At 32.4% G+C, this 20,447-nt stretch overlaps 1 protein-coding gene across 5 annotated transcripts in view; it reads left to right on the top strand.

Moving 5' to 3' along the window:
- The window catches only part of LOC143056711 (uncharacterized), a 145,291-nt gene that overhangs the window by 30,424 nt on the left and 94,420 nt on the right, over window positions 1-20,447 (top strand). For all 5 annotated transcript variants that reach the window (XM_076229857.1, XM_076229856.1, XM_076229854.1 and 2 more), the window contains 3 exons: window positions 7,228-7,378; window positions 10,374-10,580; window positions 14,830-15,019. In XM_076229857.1, the coding sequence (XP_076085972.1) occupies window positions 7,228-7,378; window positions 10,374-10,580; window positions 14,830-15,019 (548 nt within the window). The remainder of the gene's footprint in view (window positions 1-7,227; window positions 7,379-10,373; window positions 10,581-14,829; window positions 15,020-20,447) is intronic.

Genomic DNA, 20,447 nt, shown 5'->3' with positions numbered 1-20,447 from the left:
TTGTCTGTTTGTCAGATTTGAAGTACCTGTTTTGGTACATCCGAAGTTCCGGGAACCAGTTCTTTCTTATATGCCATGTAAGGTATGTTGATTTTTTCAGTAGAAGACACCATAAAGTGTTGCTTTGAAATGCAATGATTGCCACTTTATTTGAACTTAAAACAAAAGAGGTGCTCCTTCTTGAAACGGAGGAATTTAACATAGAAAGCAATGGGACCATGAATTAGTGGTGTACTTCCTATTACAGAGAATCATCAGAAATCCATTTTTTAGAAGTTGTACCTATTTCAATGAAAATAAGTCAAATTTGATGTTAGTAATCATGTTTAATCATCTTTTTTTGGTGAACCATCCTGTTTATGGGAAATTTAAGCTCTTTTATTGGCATACTCAAGTATTTTAGCCTTTTATGGTCATACAACATGCATGCAGTTAAGACTTGACTCAAAATTCTTATTTTTGCAGCTTTTGTGATTGAAATCAATAAAACATGCCTTTTATGACTTGTGTATGGTACAAAATAGCTCTTGGTCAAAATAATCATATGTTTTTTCAAGTTTTATTGTTTTTCTTATGGTAGCCTTTTACAATCTTGGAATATGGTATATACTCATATAAGAATTCTAAAATCTCAATGTACATGCAATTTTGAACCAGTTTAGCAAGTTATCTAGCTGAGGGATATATAAATTGCTCTTAATAATCTATGTTTAACCACAGAATTATGGTTTATACAAAACAAAAGCAATTTTCCAATTTAAAGAAAAAAGGGGGGACAATTTTCTCATTTATGTCTTAAGTTTGGACTAATATATTTTTATTTAATGAAGAACCTCTGATAAAAAAATGACTATTGGTAAGCACATATCTTTCCTAATAGAAATTAATAAATAAAACAATGATATTGAGAATAAAAAAAGTATATTGGCCATTGGTAATATCCATATGCAGTTTTCTTTGAATAACCCATATGTTACTACCAGTCCAATTTGAGCTTAAAATTAGTAAAATAGTATTTGGACTAAAGCTTTATATGTTTTTTATTGCTTGAAATAGATCATAGAATGAAATAAAGTAATGCTCAAGTCAATATAGCAAGTTAGGTTCTGTTATAGGTGTAACACCACTAATTAAGGCCCGGCCAGAAAGCACATACCAGAAAGTAGTACATATTTAACACAAAATAGTTCCTACGCATGAGTGTAACTTCCAAAATATGTAGAATATTTAGGTGTTTTTGGTATGAAATGAAAGCTGAAGGACTGGTGATCATTTTAGAACACTTTTGGACTTTTAATTATGAATATTAAAAAAACTGCATCAAATTTTAAAAAGAGGGTTCATTTTGTCTGTTTGTCAGATTTGAAGTACCTGTTTTGGTACATCCGAAGTTCCGGGAACCAGTTCTTTCTTATATGCCATGTAAGGTATGTTGATTTTTTCAGTAGAAGACACCATAAAGTGTTGCTTTGAAATGCAATGATTGCCACTTTATTTGAACTTAAAACAAAAGAGGTGCTCCTTCTTGAAACGGAGGAATTTAACATAGAAAGCAATGGGACCATGAATTAGTGGTGTACTTCCTTATGATTTTGATTATTTTTGTGGTATATAATTCGTCTCTATTCTACATATTGTTAGATTTAGCATAGATTTAAAGTCTGAATTTGTTTTATGAAGTTTGCAGAACTGCTATAAATCACATACCATTTGGTCTACATGATTTGAAAGTGAATTTAATTTTTTTCATTTTCTCGCTCAATAAAACAGTCATTTTGTTGGGATATCACACATAGAATCTTGTATTTCGTTCCGTTTGCATGACTTCTATTCACAATTTACACCATTAATGCAATAAAATATCCGATATGTACTTAAAGAAAAAGTTCTGAAAGAAGTGATAAGAATTTATATTCTGTAGGTGTCAAAACCTTGTTCAATGTATCTTAAAATTGAATCGACTTAACGTATGAAATGTGCAGATTTTTTTTTAAGTCATCAGCTTTCTTGATGATTTTCAATGACCGGTTTGAACTTTTGATCCTCTTTTAATGGGATTTAATTTTAGATCCAATCGGATCAGAGCATTACCCACCCTGTGATGTATCCATGGCAACCTTTAATAAATGAATTCAGGTAAATTGATTTTTTGCACAGTTCGCCAGAGCAGAAAATAAAAGCCATTGATACAGAGATGTTTAAGTCTACCCTGTGTTATTATATCTCAGGTCCTTGATTAGAAAATATATGGTTAGTAAACCAAGCACATCATTTAATCTGATGAGCACTTGCAAGGGTCTGGATGGTGTTCAGAGAATAGAAAACAAATGGGGTATTATTCTGAAGAAAAATCGACCAAAAAAAAAAAAAGAATAATAATTAATAGGTACTAATAAAAAATAAATTAGTGATTCATAAAATAAAAAGTAGAAATAACTCAAAAAATTAGAGGATAATAGACAAAAGAGGTCATACAATAACTTATAGTTGTTTAAAAACTTCTGTGTTATTTTGTACAAAGTTTTATTGTTGGCATCCATACCACATCTTATTTTCATGGCACAATTTATGGGCATTATGATTTTCGTTCTGGGCGTCCATTTGTTCATTCATTCTTTCATCAGTTTGTTCAGAATACATAGATAAAAGACTTCTCTTACAGACCCTCACTTATAAATCATCTGAGAGATAATTCATACTTCAAGTGATATTTATCCATAAAAGGCCTGGCTGATTAATCACTGGGATTCACTTTATGAAAATAACCACATGAAAGATACATCTGAATACATTTCATCTAAAAATAACTCCAGGGGGACATAACTCCAGGGGGACATAACATTACCATCTGATTAATTGCATCCTATATAAGTTTCACATGATGTACTGAAATAAATGACATAGGTCTTGTAAATATATATGTAGTAGATCCATTTGAAGGTCCTTGGCCTCCCCGTTCATATTTTTAGGCCTTTGCAGGTGCATAAAAGGTTACAGTGGAAAATGTGTATGAATTAAACCTTAAACTATAGAGTACAAAAAAAATGTACATGTATCTATTTATATGGACCAATAAGTACAAATAATTTCAAGTAGGCAGTTATAGTTATATTTTCTCTCTTTTATCTGTCCATATCACGAATAATAGATATAAGTTGATGTGGTAAATTGAGACAACTCTACATCCAAGTCACAATTTGTGAAAACAAACCATCAAAAGTTGAAACAGAGCCTAAATTAAAAAATTGGCTCACACCAAACCGCAACCTATAAAAGGCCCAAAAAACGACTAGTGTTAAATTAAAAATGCAAAAACCAATGTTCTAATCTACAGGAAAAACGAGAAACACTGAACAGGTTCCTGTCACTTGTATATATATGATGGCATGTTTTTAAACTTGATTTTTTTGCATACACATGTGTTTCAATTATTAGAATGTTATTTGTGATTCAATTTGCAGGGATGCATGTGGCATTCAACTTTTTCAATTTAGCACTTTGCAATCCTTACTGTTGTAAACCAGGGATGAACTTTTAGCATTCCTCAGACTGGAAAACACATTTAGCAAATTAGTAAATCTAATTTATAACACAAAAATTGGTGTAGACTTTTTCAGAAGCTTTTTTAGACCTGAAAGGCAAAAATGCATTCTGCATTCATTGCATCATCAATCTTCTTAGAAATTTGCACGAACATTTTTATCCATACATTCTTTTAGGGAAATATTACATTTTGCCATCCATAACAGTTTTTTTTAACACTTTCTAGATTGGTTTCTTACAATCATTGAAAGGTCTGTTGGTTCATATTTTGTAAGTTAATGAACTTATATAGAAAAACTTAATTAGAAGTCTTAAGAAACCCAAGTACAGAGTCTAATAGACTGTACAGTGCAAGTTTATTGAATAAGGTTACATATTATCTAGAAGCTTTAATTAGGGTGTGCTAAGCTTCTTATCAAAATTGTTAATTTAATTTTGCCAGGTTTTTGAAAATCAAGCAAAATTTAAGTATCAGTTTGTATTAAATCTTAGGTTTTCTATTGACAAACATTTAGATTTTTTTTTTTCACTGTTTAGTTTGACCTCAATAAAAGCATTAGCTGTTTCTGTTTGTCTTTAATACTGCTGTTAAAAAATGACAATGAAATCTTGAGTGTTGGCAATAAAAATTAGGGCAGTGTGGAATCATTATTATTTGTGCAATACCAATTTTTATGGATTTCATTGGCAAAGCCACACCACAAATTCAAATGTTCTGTACTAGCCATATCTCTTGCAGGTTAAAGACACCCTTGTAGATTTCGAAAAAGAGTAGGCTAATGCCGCTACAAGGCAGCACTCGCACCCGCAAAGTGGAAAGGGATTAATATAAGTTGCAAAACTTGTTTCCCAATCCACTATAAATAAATATGTTTAAACTAAGCTTGCATGAAGACTTTGGCAAAACAAAGAAATCAACTATCCACAAACAATGTAATGTTTCCTAAATCAAGGAAAATTGATACCCATGAAAATACATGAATCTGAGGTATATAAGGTTACACCAAATTTAATAAACCAACAGTAGCTGCAACATAAACAATTTTTTTTCTGTTACTGGTAAAATATACACATGTCAATTGACAATTCTGTGAGTTGAAAAGTTAAAATTTCAAAGTTTATTTGAGTGAGAGTATTTGAATATCTGTTGCAGTGCAATTGAATGTTTTTTTTATCAACATACTCAGGTACTCATGTCCGTACACGGAAACCACTGTCATGATTATTGACATTTATGGAAAGCCATGAAATATATGTGGAAAGTGACCGGAGATAGAACACACCGAGTTGTTTGATTTACGTTCAGTCCAGATATTGGTGATCTCGAGTGCCCCAATATTTACTAAATCATCGTCCGATTGGATGTGTAAACAAACATTGTAGTGCCATGGTTGTTCCATGTTGTCAAATGAGGGTCTTTATAGGGGGTATACAGAATAGAGAAGAGTGGGCCATATTTACAGAAAATTGGCCTAAAGTAGTAAAGAATATAGAAAAATTAGGCAAAAATAAGAAAGAATAGAGAATAAAGGGTGCTAAAATATAAAAAATGGAGAAAAATGACCACAAAAAAATAAGGAATACAGAAATGAAGAACCCCCAATCCAGACCCTCTAATATCAAATTTGTTTGGAAATAATCTCCATGTCTCTTGTGTCAACATTAAAATCTCCACATATGTTAATATTCTAGTAATTACACAAAGTTGTTTGTTTGGACATTGTTTGACCAGTGTTCTCAAGTAGCTTCCATATTACTTCAACATTGATTATAATCTTAATGAATAGAAGAAAGAGTTTAATTTGTAGTTAAAGTTGAAAACTTGATATTTCTTGTTTCAAAATTTCAAATGTGAGAAGTGTAACATTTAAATTGAGAATATAAGTAGGGGTATGCAATTTGTATTGCTACAGTTGAGTTGAAGAAATTGATGCTGTTATTGATTAATTGATTAATCCTGATTTACAAACAAAATGAGAAAGCTGTAACTTGTTATGGCATTAGAAATAAACTGCTTCACTCGGAGCACAGCTGGATATGCCCGCAGAGGTCCTTTAGAAGAGTTACAGGAATTACTAATTTCACAAATTGTTTAAAAAAAGTAACATGCCCTTAGCTTAGATTAATATATTGTTTGTTTCCCCAATCCCGGCCCTGCCGAGCCAGGTGTGAGTAGGTAGGTAGGGAAATAATTTTATTTTTCCAAAAAGCTTGAATATTATCTGACGATCCAGCAAGCCTGAAAATCCAAAATGAATAAAATAATATTTGACTTGGTTTTGACAATAAAATTTTATGAGTAGCACCATTTTTGCAGGGTCGGTCGGGATTGGGGATATATTATTTTATTTTAGACCTTACTTTAAAAAATAAAAAAGATAACCCTTTTAATTTGTTAAAAACTAAGAGGGATGTCATTTTATGTGTCATAGTTTTGGAGGTGTCCTTCATAGTCAAAGGAACAATTTGCTCTTTACATTTATTCTCAACAAATGAATGCCAAATTTTGTCCAGATGAAATTAAATGTCCTAGCCTAAAAATGAAATTCTAATTGTTTGATGTTGACACAGCCTAATTAAAAGGCTCTTAGAGTTTTATGACATGAATTGTTAAATTATTTTTTTTGTAAAGGAATTTTCCTGCTCTTATTCAAATTTTCTTGTGCAGTAGAATTGTTATTGCCCAGAAAACAAAAGTAGAATCACTACCTTCCTATCCAACCCTGCAACAGAATGATTTTAAAGGTGGCCCTAGCAGAATCTCTATAAAGTCTGGACCATGAAACTTATACCAATTTATAACCCTTGCTTAATTTTGAAAAGGATTGTCTCAGCACTAGGTCACTATCAGATGGCCAAGGATGTCATGACTAAGCATGTCCGTTCATAAACAGGATTAATGATTTAATATCCAAAATAAATAATTGTTATTGTGACCCTTGTTTGCTTAAATATAATTAAATTAGACTGAAGTTTGATAACTATTTGTGTACAAACTTTATCAATGAGTTTATTTACAGTTCTATACAGTTGAGTAGATTGATCATGCCATTTCTGTAAAAAATCAGGAATTTGAAGTGGAGCTATGTTTGAATAACTTTGGTGGTGGTATTCGACCTTTTCCAACCAAAAGTAAACATGTGTTACTCCTTCTACTACTGCAGTCATACATTTGTCAATGAATATTCATGCTTTTGTTTTGCATACCCTAGTCTTTGGGTTTTTTTTAAAACTTTTTTCAGTTGTAAGCATTGCTGTTTTAGTGATGTAAAAATTTTAACCCCCCAAAAATCTTTTATTGTTGTAAGAACTGTAAGTTTGATATTGAAGTTTAACATTACTGTCATGAATCAGACTATACTGGTTTAATATTTAACCAAGTTCCAATGCACCAAGTTTGCTCAAAACAGCTTTAATAAAAAACCCACACAACTATTTGATACAAATGCAATAGCCTCCGAATTGTATCAAGAACATTTGAATAAAACTGTCTTGAAGTTCTGGTGGTTCTTTGCAGACATAACATTTAAAGCTTGCTTTGCAGTTTTGGGTTTGCTCATTATTGAAGGCCGTACAGTTACCTATTGTTGATTACTTGTATGTCATTTGGTGTCTGGTAGGTAGATTTTTAGCAAGTAGTTTTTAATTTGTCTATATATGCATTCTGGTCAATGTTTATTTTAGAAAGAGATTGCAAAACAGAAAAGAGTACGAAGAGCAAGGCGAAGAAGACAGAAAAATCCAAAGTTTCAAGAAGAACTACGACAAAAATTCATCAACCAAGCAAAGAAATACTTTGGCATTCCTTATGCTAGAAGATATTGGTCTAAAGATAGTAAGTTGATATGCTTAAGAAGTAATCTAATAGAAAAATAGAGATATAAGTTATCCATCTGCAATGACGCAAAATCAGTACATTCACAGCAAAAAAAACAACACAAAAAAGCACACTTTTATTGCTGTTTTTCATCTGAAAGTCACGGGGCTTCAACACAGAACAAAAGATAACCACTACCCTTCTTTGCAAAAAGTTTAGGATAGACTTAGTAAGCTGTAGTTCCACCAAATTAGCCTCGGTCAATTTAAAAGAGCATACCAGGAAAGTAGTACAAATTTTGGTCTGGTTTTATTGTTGTTTCTCAAATGGATTTGTTATGGTTGCTTATTTGTTCAAAAGTCTTCTATAATTTTTCAATTTTGAGGTAATAAGAATCTCTATTAATTTCAAACAAAAAAGGAGTGAGCACTTTTTATTTTGGTAAACTTTGAAAAAAAAGTAAGTAAAAACCCACAGATAAACACCATTAAATTTTAATGACTTTTATTTTAAAACATAAAAATTCTTTATAAATTTCTTCCATTATTAGGAAATGGGTTTAGAAGATGATATAAACTAAGTACAGAAAAACTTCAAAGACAGATAACAAGACTTCCTCGTAAGGGATTTCAACTACAAAATTGGCAACGTGTGAAACTTACAAGATTTCGCAATTAACAATTAGGATTAATTTGGATTTATTGAAGGTTTTTAAAGTATTTATGTCAATATATCTCAATATATCTCAATTAGTTGACATTTTTGATCATTAATAATGATATATATTAGAAAACGTGTGGTAAACAATTAACTGGGATCAAATTTATTTGAGGATAGATTAAGTAGTGGTTATTTATTTGTGAAATTCACAAATATTTTTTTTATCTAATGAAGTTATCTCAGCAGTTCATCAGTTCTTGATCATTGAGCAATGATTAAAACTTTTTACTTTATAACCTTTTAAAAGGAATATACTCAGCTTGTGAAAATTTAAAACTTGAAACCTACTTATTATTTGACCCCCAAGGTACAATATACAATTATGGCCCGTTGAAAAGGTGAATATCCAAAATTGTCAACACGAGAAGGTTATTTCACTGAGGGCGCAGCCCGAAGTGAAATAACTTTTAAGGGTTGACAATTTTAGATATTCACCTTTTCAACGGGCCACAATTGTTTTATTATACCGAACTAACAGTGGAATGGCCTTTCGAAAACTTTCAATATATTTTTTACATAACAAAATCAAAGACAAGCTGACGTTTGAAAATACATTTGTTTTCTAGAATTTCTAGAATGTACAACAAAGGTAGAATCTTTTTGTAAAATATTGATGGCCCTAAAAAGGACCGTTACTCTATAAGAGCTATCATCAGCTGCTGGCACTCTATTCATGTCCAATCCTTATTTCCACGTCCCTCTGTGAGCTTCCAGTGTAACGTGAACGCTGCCATTTTGTTTATTTACGTTTATGACGTCATTTTCATGGGAGATAACTCAAGTACAAATCAACAGACTCAAAAGGTTATTCGCCGGTGAATAATAGGGTTATTCACCGCTGGTGGAAATTTTTAGGGTTATTCATCCTTCCTTGCAATTAAATGAAAAACAACCGAATTATTCCATGTCACGTGATAACGTTTCACCCAATAGAATTGTTTAAAATATATGAAAGGTATAATAATATTATATGTCCTATTAACCAAAATGAAATAGCTATATATGTTAAATGCACGAATTAACCAGATATATAAAATAAGATGTGGTATGATTGTTAATGACACAACTCTCCTCCAGAGACCAAAAGATTTAGAAGTTAAATACCAAAAACAGCTCTTAATTTTGAATATCTTGGCCCCTTTTGACAAAAAATAAGATTAAAATTGATTGTAAGTTGTGCGGAAATATTCATGACTAAGTTTTTTTTACTCATATGAATTTTTTATGAATTGAGTCACAGTGTGAGTCAGGCTCTGAATCAGACAATCTATAGTTGAAATAGTAATTTTCCACATCCAATTTTTCACATGTTCTGCCTTTTCAGAAAAGAATGTTAAAAGTTAAACAAAAGTTGGATCCCACCTTCAATTTACACATTAGTATGAAAATAATCCATAATTTCACATGTGTGAGAAAATTAACAACATCATGAGAAGTTATGATCAAATTGGCCAGTAAATAAGGTGATATGTGTCAAAATTTAAACTCTTGCCTATGGAAAATATTTACATGAGAACTAATCTTTACAAATTTATTGAATTATTTACCACATCTACATTAGAAGAGAAGCATTTTCTTCCCTGGTCTGTCTTTACATCACATTTCAAGTTGAAGTTTTGTTTTAACTTCATATGATTGTGGCTGATAATTAGACATAGGAAGATGTGGTGTGAGTACAAATGAGACAACTCTCTATTCAAATAACAATTTATAAAAGTAAACCATTATAGGTCAATGTACGCCCCTTCAACATGGAGCCTTGGCTCACACCTAACAACAAGCTATAAAGGGCCTCAAAATTTACTAGTGTAAAACCATTCAAATGGGAAAACCAACAGTCTAATCTATATAAAAAAATGAGAAACGAGAAACACGTATAAATTACATAAACAAATGACAACTACTGTACTTCAGATTCCTGGCTTAGGACAGGTGCATAAACATTTGCAGCGGGAAGTCAATTTATTTGAAAGAGAGGCAAAAAGTACCAAAGGGATATTAAAACTCATAAGTAAAAAATAAACGGACAATGCCATGGCTAGAAAAGAAAAAGACAAACAACAGTACACAAAACACAACATAGAAAACTGAAGACTGAGCCATACAAACCCCTACAAAAAATGGGGGTGATCTCATGTGCTTCAGAAGGGTAAACAGATCCTCAGCAGATGTGGCACCTGTCAAACAAAATGCATGGGACTTATCTGACAAACCAAATTTGATAAATTATACCAGAAAGTTATAAGCAAAAAATAAAAGAAAGGAAAAATGAATTAAAAAATTATATTTTCAGCGGATGAGTACAGTTCAAAACTATTTCTTGACTGCTGTGGTCTGGTTAGACAAGTGGTACGAGACTTAGCCAAAGACTTTGGCTTTGTTATAGGACCATGGAACCAGGCCTACATGTTCGACACACTGCCACATATAATAGAATCAGAGAAAGATATGAAGCCAGGAGACCTTGTGTTCATGTCTGGGACCTATGTTAATCCTAAATGTAAGTATGTGTTATGGTGATTTCCTTTGGTAAGTGGAAAGGGTGACAGACAAAACTGCATATATATATATAGGAAGATGTGGTATGAGTGCCAATGTGATAACTCTCCATCCAAATAACAATTTATAAAAGTAAACCATTATAGGTCAATGTACAGCCTTCAACATGGAGCCTTGGCTCACACCGAACAACAAGCTATAAAGTGCCCCAAAATTACTAGTGTAAAACCATTCAAACAGGAAAACCAACAGTCTAATCTATTAAAAAAACCCGAGTGTGTCCAGTTTGGATCCCATGTGGTAAAGAGGGAAGGGGAAAGAAGGGCTTGGACATATAAATGTAAAGTATGAATAATTTTATGCTATGTTGGGACCCGATTGTAACCCTAAAGTTATCAAGGGGTCTTGTGGAAAATGTTGTGGAAACAAAATATTGTAGAGTTGAGGAAAGATGTGAAAACAGGATATCTTGTATCATTTTCTTGTGATACTTCTAATGTATGTCAAACTAATCTTTAAAATGAGAATCTCCAAGGTATGGAGGATGGGGACATAAAACTGTAGAGTTTGAAAAGGTCACAAGGGGTGTTTACTTTGTCAGTTGCAAAATCTTGACCTTGATATCTTTGAAACAATTGTTCTTCATCTTTGAAGATTTAATTATGGGGTGTTATTAGACCTGGTTATTATCTATCTTGATTTTTTCTCTCATTTTCACTTTTTGGAATTGCTAGTTATTAAATGTCATATGTTAAGCCTTAAAATAAAACTAAATGAATTGCAAAATTTGAATGATCTATGCGACAGCTTATGAGGATTATTAATAATTGTCAAAAATACAATTTGAATATTTCATCATTTTAGCTGTCAAAATGGCAGAAATCTGTGATACAAGACATGGTTTATTCGCTGTAGCTGAATTGTTTATTACGCTGTATCTTGCCCTACGGAGCGCAATGTAATTCAACACGGAAGAAATGGGGTCAAACATGCATGTGTTTCAATGGGTTAAATTCAGCGAAAGAGAATTTTAAACCTAATTATATAAGCATTTATTTAATGTTACCACACACAAACAACCAAGGGATTATTAAGTTAAAAAGTCACCAAAAGTTCTTTGTACAGCGGTATATGTAAACACATATGAACAAATTTGAATTTAAAAATTTCAATGGTGGTTAAAATACAATTGGATTGAAATAAGTCAAGTAGAGATTATTTTTCTATTTTTAAGACAAACATTTTTTAGAAATAAAATGAATTATTTTTTAGGCTTATATCATTTGTGACATGTATATGAAGCATCTGATACATAAATAAGTGATGCATAATGATAAATTTAGATTTACTCAAACAATTGAAGTTTTGAAAATTGACACCCTCACAGGGCTATTATAGGGTAACTGGATCCTATGCTTCAGTATTACTTTAGTTTTGTATGTAGAACTGATGTTTTTTTTTTCAAATAGATCTCTGGTATCTTTGAAAATAGCTTCCACAAAAATTTATTTTCAAAAATTCAAAAAAAAAAATGAATTTGATGTATTGTTTTATCTAAATTTAAAGATTAGAAACATTCTCAGAACAAATTAAAGATCAGCCCTGGTTTTTGGTTGGGTTTCTGTAGTTCAGTCTTGTGTTTTCTATGTTGTGTATTGTATGCTGTTAAAAGGTATTTGTGTTTTGATTTATTTATTTTATATTTCCCATAATGCATTGTCAGTTTGTTTTCAACTTGTTAGTTTGAACATCCCTTTGATATCTTTCCTTTTTCTTTTAAAACCTTTAAAACAATAAATGGTTCACAACGACTTTTTTATTGACTATACTTATATAATTATCTTTGTTGACTTCTTTGTCTAACTATGTCATTCATAACTTTAAACATTCAAATGACATCCAGATTACAGGATTAGAACTAACCCAAAACAAACCTATTATGTTTATACATTAAATTAATTTTCGGAAACATCACCTCTATTCTTAGTGCATATTTATTTTGGATTGTCATACTTATAATTAATGTTGTTCATATTTAGGTTCATGGAAACTCATTTGTTTTATGAACACATGTCTTGACCCGTAACTTGTGACAAATTTATATGTTGTTATGATATGAAAGTTATGAAGGATAAAAGGAAGATGGTGTGGAAGGAGTAGGAGAAATGATAAAATAAAGATTATTTATAAGGTGAATGGGAAATAATAGAGAGAAGAGGATTATATTTTATGGGAGATTTTAATGAAGGGTCTCAGTGTCTTTTTTTTATGCCCTTGCTTTGATCAATGAGGGCATCAAGTATAGTCCTAATTCAGTCTGTTCACACTTTAACTATTGTATGTTTTGTGCAAATTTTAAGAAATTTAAAAAAATTCACACACATTGAAAGAAAGAAAACTTGCAGACCAAGTTTGAATTAAGGCAGTGAGTCAATACCTGTTCTAGAGTTATGCCTTATTTTACTTGGAGAATTGCAAAGTAGGAGCGTGGGCTATCATGTCCTTGGATCTTTATTTTTAATTTGCTTCACTTTTCCTTAGCCTCCATGTATATTTGATGAACTAACCTTAAAAATGAACAGCATATAAACCTCCGGGCTTAAAATTACAAATTTTGTTTCATTCGAAGGCTAAAGTATAAAATATGTAAGTTTTCTGATGATAAACCATTTGATACTCAATTAAAGACCACCTTATAGCCTTCAACAATGAGAAAACAATGAAGATATTTAAGAATAGACCACCTTACCGTGTTCAACAATGAAAAAAAAAAACCCTTAACATAAAGTTGTCTATTAAAGGCACTGACAAACTTTATAGAGAAAACCAAAAGTACAGTTGTTAATTTCATGTTCTACATGGGAATTTCGCCCACCTGTAAATCAAGTAAATAGGAAATATTACATGTAACATACGATAATGATAAAACAAATGATTTTGTCATCTAACATACAAATATGTAACACCTGCATGTATAACCATTAAAACAAGATATTTGTTCAAGCTGCTTCATACAATTATGATTTATCAAGCAACTTCAAAAGCCATGATAACCTTAGGCCAAAAAAAGTAATATATATGTTTGGGTCTAAGCTTATTAAGTTCAAAATAGAGGGGTACAGCTCGTTCTCTTGTGAGTATTAAGAAAGTCTCAATACCATAAGCCAATTGAGAAAACCAATACTGTAGTAGTAAAATTCATATCCTACTTGTTCAGGCTGTTTTATACATCAATGACTTATCAAGCTTCTTTAAAAGTGAGGATAATTGTAGGCCCAAAAAGGGATGATAATTGTAGACCAAAAAAGGGATTATAATATGTTAGTGTCCTTGCTTAAGTGCAAAATAGAGGGGCACAGCTCGTACTCAGAATTCAGCCAGTACTGGATTTGTTGTTTCAAGCACACAGTTTGTACTCTTTGAGTACTAAGAAAATGAACAATACCTTCGGCCAATTAAGAAAACCAAAAGTAGTTAATTTCATATCCTACTTGTTAATTTCGCCCATCTATAAAGAGGTAATATTACATGTAACATGTACATGTTCTTGGGAATTTTGTCCACCTGCTAATAGAAAATATTACATGTAACGTACACGTGTAATGGCCATTTTATAAAACAAATGATTTTGTCATCTAACATATAAATATGATGTAACACCTGCATATATAACCATTAAAACAAGATATTTGTTCAAGCTGTTTCGTACAACAATGATTTATCAAGCAACTTCAAAAGCAATGATAAGTTAGGCCTAAAAAGGGTATGTGTATTAGTGTCATGGCTGTTAGTCCAAAATAAAAAGCTCAGCTCCTATCTGCTCTTTCTGTGCTCCTCTCTGCCGTTAAAGTTCTATTCGAGGCAATTTTGTGTTTTATGAAGGAGAATGACTTCTGTAAATACATTAGTATCTGATTGAACAACACACCTGTGCCACATTCGAACAACACTACTGGTGCCACATTCGACCAACACTACTGGTGCCATATTTGACCAACACTACTAGTGCCACATTTGAAAATTGCAGCCAGATCTGATTTAATACCATTCCAGTGCACCTGAGATTACCCCAGGTTTTTACTGGGGTTTGTGTATATTTTTTTATGTTGTGTTTTGTGTAATGTTGTTTGTCTGTTGTTAGTATTAATTTTCCCCATGACATCGTCTGTTTGTTTAGAATTATGAGTATGAGTATATGATGTAAAAGTTAGCACCTGTATTATTATAAAGACACTTTTATATTTTTTCAGCCACAAACCAGAAGCATTTCATGACCCATGTAGAAATCTGGCTAGGACATGGACCCAAGACTATTGGTGCTAGATGGAATAATGGCAAGGTTCAGATCTGGGACCATTATAAATTTGAGGCTAAAAGTTTCAGCAATACAGTTTACCACTTCAGGTCTATAGACACATGGTTAAAAGGAATCTGTAAAAGGTGGGTACATTGATGATGGAGAACAGTTTGGGGGAATAGAAGTCAATTACCAAAGATTTTTGTGAAAATTTCTCTTTACCTTGCATGGCTCTTCACTTTTTGACAGACACATGAATGGGCTTGCCTGGCAATTCTGTTCTAAATTATCTGCAGGAGAACCATAGTTCTTATGAAATATTTTGAATTTTAAGGGGGGAACCTCAAAAAATAAATAAAAGTCATACAGATCATAAGAGCTAATGTTCCACAGCTAGTTTTAAATTTAATATTTTATACCATTATGATGGAGTTTGTGTTGAAATAAATTACTGAAAATTACTTTGAACAAAAGAAAGTTGTTGTAACTTCAATTAATTAGATTGTATATATTAGTCAGTCTTTGTCAGCATCCTTTGTTTTCATTAAGACATTGAATTGTATGGAACATGACTATAGTTGTCTTGTCATAACTTCCTGACTCTAAGACAATTAATGGCAATAGATATTTGTCTCTTCATCATAATTCATAACCGTTAATCAAATATCAACCACAGACTTCAGTGGCCTAGTCTGTATTAAAATGTTAACACACTGTAAGATGTTATGTGTCTGATGCTGATGATATTGTAAAAGAAATTTATTTATGATCGTTTATGTATATGATGCATAGCTAATGAAGATTTGGTATTGATTATAAAAGATCAAAGGGATGGTGCGTTTGATTAAATTAAAGGTCCGTTTGATTTCTCACTATATCTTAATGAAGCCTTACCTTTTGAACTTGCAGTCGTGATGTGGAGTATTAGTTTTCTTTTATTAGTGATTAGAATGGACAATTTTGTTAAACCTCTTTTGAATATTATTTCCTGCCTTTATTCTTTGGTTAACTTTTTCTTTGATGAAATTTAAGATGAAGGTAGATTCTGTTCTATGAAATCTCAATTTAAATTCAATGGACAGATGAGATATAAGGCCTTTTTTATCTAGAAAATATAAGGACATAATTTTTCTTACATTTGTACAAGAGGATTGTATTTTGATTTACATAGAAGAATTTTGTTTTACACGTAAGAGCCACCATTTTTTATACCGTGCTTGCAATACACAGTAATGTTTTAGATTTCTTTTTTGTAAATCTCTATTGAAAAAAATATACTGCCTTTAGTATATTCTTTGGCTTTTTTTCTTTGTTAAAATTTTATACTGTAGATTTTAATTTTTGAAATCTGAATTTGAATTCAATTGAAATTATAAGGAAATGATTTTTGTTGACGTATGGAATAAGAGAAATAGTATTTGAATTACATAAAAGATCTTTGCATTCGTACATCTTTTTGTGTGTGTCTGAACTAGTGATTTTCCTGGTTTTTCTTATACCATAAACTATCAGGTAGTTCTGGAATTAACATTATTTTGGATCTTGTATTTTATTTTTTCAAAATATTTCGAATACAATACGCCTATCTATATTTTGAAGCAAAATAAACAAATCAGTTCATTTCATTTATTATGCTTTAGCTCCAGATAAAATAATTGAATACAAATGCCCAACCCATGGTTAATTAAAAACAAATCTACTACTGCTATCAATAGCTTCTGAATTGACAATACCTTGCCAAAAAACAAAAAACAAAAACAATAGTAAACAAAACAAAAGATTGAGCAGCATGAACCCAACCAAATTGTACTTTTGAATTGATTTTCGTGGATATGTTTCTTAATATTTTTTTCTCGTTTTGTAAAATCTGAATTAGAGGAGACATAAAGAGTACTTCCCTTTATCAAAGGACATTTTTATAGTATATGATCCTCATTCCTCAAAGGTGATTTTTATAGTAGATGATCCTCAAAGGTGTTTTTTGTCAAACATGATCCTCTTAAAAGTACTTGGGGTTTTGTTTCAAGGATGAAAAATGTTTGCTGATTCTGACGCATTGATCCTATTATAAAAGACTAATTAATCAGTGGATGGCAAAATATAATTACCTAGTCGTGAGATAAAGATAAGTTTGATAAATGTCCAAATGTCATTTTTGATAGCAGAAAAAGCATCTTTCCATTGGAAAAATTATGATAAATTACCAGGATTTATAGGCTCTCTATCTTTGATTAAAAAAAAAATCCACAACTATAAGATGGTTTGTATTTGTACTTTATCATATGGTTTCTACTTTTGATCTTGCAATGTCTCTGACAGAAGAGTGGAAAGTATTTTTACTGTAAATTCAGAAATGTTTGTTTTAATTGCGAAAATTGACAAAGGATAGATCTCATGATCAATAAAAGATCACATTTTAAGTTTTGATATCATTTATTGTAAACAGCATTCCACGAAATCAGAATTAAAAACCCCTAAACTATTGACTTGTTCATATTTTACCACGGGTGTGTACTCAAAGCGTTTGAAGGATGTCATGTTAGAATTAAGAAATAATTCATGGGGGCTTGAATATATCGTGATTTTACCACGGGTTGGCCCTTTATGACAAATATTTTACCCCTGAGCGATAGCGAGGGGTAAAATATCGGCATAAAGGGACAACCCGTGGTAAAATCTAGATATATTCAAGCCCCCATGAATTATTTCGATTCTGATAGGACACATACGGCAATTCTTTTGGATCGAAGCGCTCTAGGTGTAGGCAAATATTTGCCGTTCCCATAAATAAACGCACTAATAAACTAGCGTAAAAGAACGGAGCAAACTGCATTAGTGACATGCTTAAACTATTTAAAATAATGTATTTAGGCAGTTTTGGATGAATTTGAATGATAATTTATTTATATGTCTTATATGATGTACAATAAAGGGCTTTTGCCACATTTTAGCATCATTTGTGTATGTTTCCTTGTGATGATTTTCGGATTCACAAGCGTGTATTTTCCCGTAAAATGCTTACATTCTAACGTCATTGTTCTATGACGTCGGGTATCTCATTCATAAAAAAGCATATGACGTGGGAGTACAATCGGAACAGCACTGGCAATATATTCATATTTTACCACGGGTGTGTACTCAAAGCGTTTAAAGGACGTCATGTTAGAATTAAGAAATAATTCATGGGGGCTTGAATATATCGTGATTTTACCACGGGTTGGCCCTTTATGACAAATATTTTACCCCTGAGCGATAGCGAGGGGTAAAATATCGGCATAAAGGGACAACCCGTGGTAAAATCTAGATATATTCAAGCCCCCATTAATTATTTCGATTCTGATAGGACACATACGGCAATTCTTTTGGATCGAAGCGCTCTAGGTGTAGGCAAATATTTGCCGTTCCCATAAATAAACGCACTAATAAACTAGCGTAAAAGAACGGAGCAAACTGCATTAGTGACATGCTTAAACTATTTAAAATAATGTATTTAGACAGTTTTGGATGAATTTGAATGATAATTTATTTATATGTCTTATATGATGTACAATAAAGGGCTTTTGCCACATTTTAGCATCATTTGTGTATGTTTCCTTGTGATGATTTTCGGATTCACAAGCGTGTATTTTCCCGTAAAATGCTTACATTCATTGTTCTATGACGTCGGGTGTCTCATTCATAAAAAAGCATATGACTTGGGAGTACAATCGGAACAGCACTGGCAATATATTCATATTTTACCACGGGTGTGTACTCAAAGCGTTTGAAGGACGTCATGTTAGAATGGTCAATAATTTATGAATTTACAGATAAACTAAAGCATTATTATTTGAATGATCAGCAATTCAAAAAATTGTTTCAGTTATTTGTGAAAAAAAGGAGGAGTGAGTATGGTATGCATAAATGAGACAACAACCTTTTTCAACATTTGGTTAACGGGAGGGGTGTGGATACATGAATAAGACAGCAACCCAAAACTGTTTCAACATTTGGATAACACAAGGGGTGTGGATACATGAATAAGACAGCAACCCAAAACTGTTTCAACATTTGGATAACGGGAGGGGTGTGGATACATGAATAAGACAGCAACCCAAAACTGTTTCAACATTTGGATAACACAAGGGGTGTGAATACATGAATAAGACAGCAACCCAAAACTGTTTCAACATTTAGATAACAGGAGGGGTGTGGATACATGAATAAGACAGCAACCCAAAACTGTTTCAACATTTGGATAACACAAGGGGTGTGGATACATGAATAAGACAGCAACCCAAAACTGTTTCAACATTTAGATAACGGGAGGGGTGTGGATACATGAATAAGACAGCAACCCAAAACTGTTTCAACATTTAGATAACGGGAGGGGTGTGGATACATGAATAAGACAGCAACCCAAAACCGTTTCAACATTTAGATAACAGGAGGGGTGTGGATACATGAATAAGACAGCAACCCAAAACTGTTTCAACATTTGGATAACACAAGGGGTGTGGATACATGAATAAGACAGCAACCCAAAACTGTTTCAACATTTAGATAACGGGAGGGGTGTGGATACATGAATAAGACAGCAACCCAAAACTGTTTCAACAGTTGGATAACGGGAGGGGTGTGAATACATGAATAAGACAGCAACCCAAAACTGTTTCAACATTTAGATAACGGGAGGGGTGTGGATACATGAATAAGACAGCAACCCAAAACTGTTTCAACATATGGATAACGGGAGGGGTGTGGATACATGAATAAGACAGCAACCCAAAACGGTTTCAACATTTGGATAACGGGAGGGGTGTGGATACATGAATAAGACAGCAACCCAAAACTGTTTCAACATATGGATAACGGGAGGGGTGTGGATACATGAATAAGACAGCAACCCAAAACGGTTTCAACATTTGGATAACAGGAGGGGTGTGGATACATGAATAAGACAGCAACCCAAAACTGTTTTAACATTTAGATAACGCGAGGGGTGTGGATACATGAATAAGACAGCAACCCAAAACTGTTTCAACATTTAGATAACACAAGGGGTGTGGATACATGAATAAGACAGCAACCCAAAACTGTTTCAACATTTATATAACGGGAGGGGTGTGGATACATGAATAAGACAGCAACCCAAAACTGTTTCAACATTTATATAACGGGAGGGGTGTGGATACATGAATAAGACAGCAACCCAAAACTGTTTCAACATTTGGATAACGGGAGGGGTGTGGATACATGAATAAGACAGCAACCCAAAACTGTTTCAACATTTAGATAACGGGAGGGGTGTGGATACATGAATAACACAGCAACCCAAAACTGTTTCAACATTTAGATAACGGGAGGGGTGTGGATACATGAATAAGACAGCAACCCAAAACTGTTTCAACATTTGGATAACGGGAGGGGTGTGGATTCATGAATAAGACAGCAACGCAAAACTGTTTCAGCATTTGGATAATGGGAGGGGTGTGGATACATGAATAAGACAGCAACCCAAAACTGTTTCCACATATGGATAACGGGAGGGGTGTGGATACATGAATAAGACAGCAACCCAAAACTGTTTCA

This window comes from Mytilus galloprovincialis, chromosome 13 (assembly GCF_965363235.1).
Source record: "Mytilus galloprovincialis chromosome 13, xbMytGall1.hap1.1, whole genome shotgun sequence".
Taxonomy (NCBI): Eukaryota; Metazoa; Mollusca; class Bivalvia; order Mytilida; family Mytilidae; genus Mytilus; species Mytilus galloprovincialis.
This window is presented reverse-complemented; position numbering and strand designations above follow the sequence as displayed.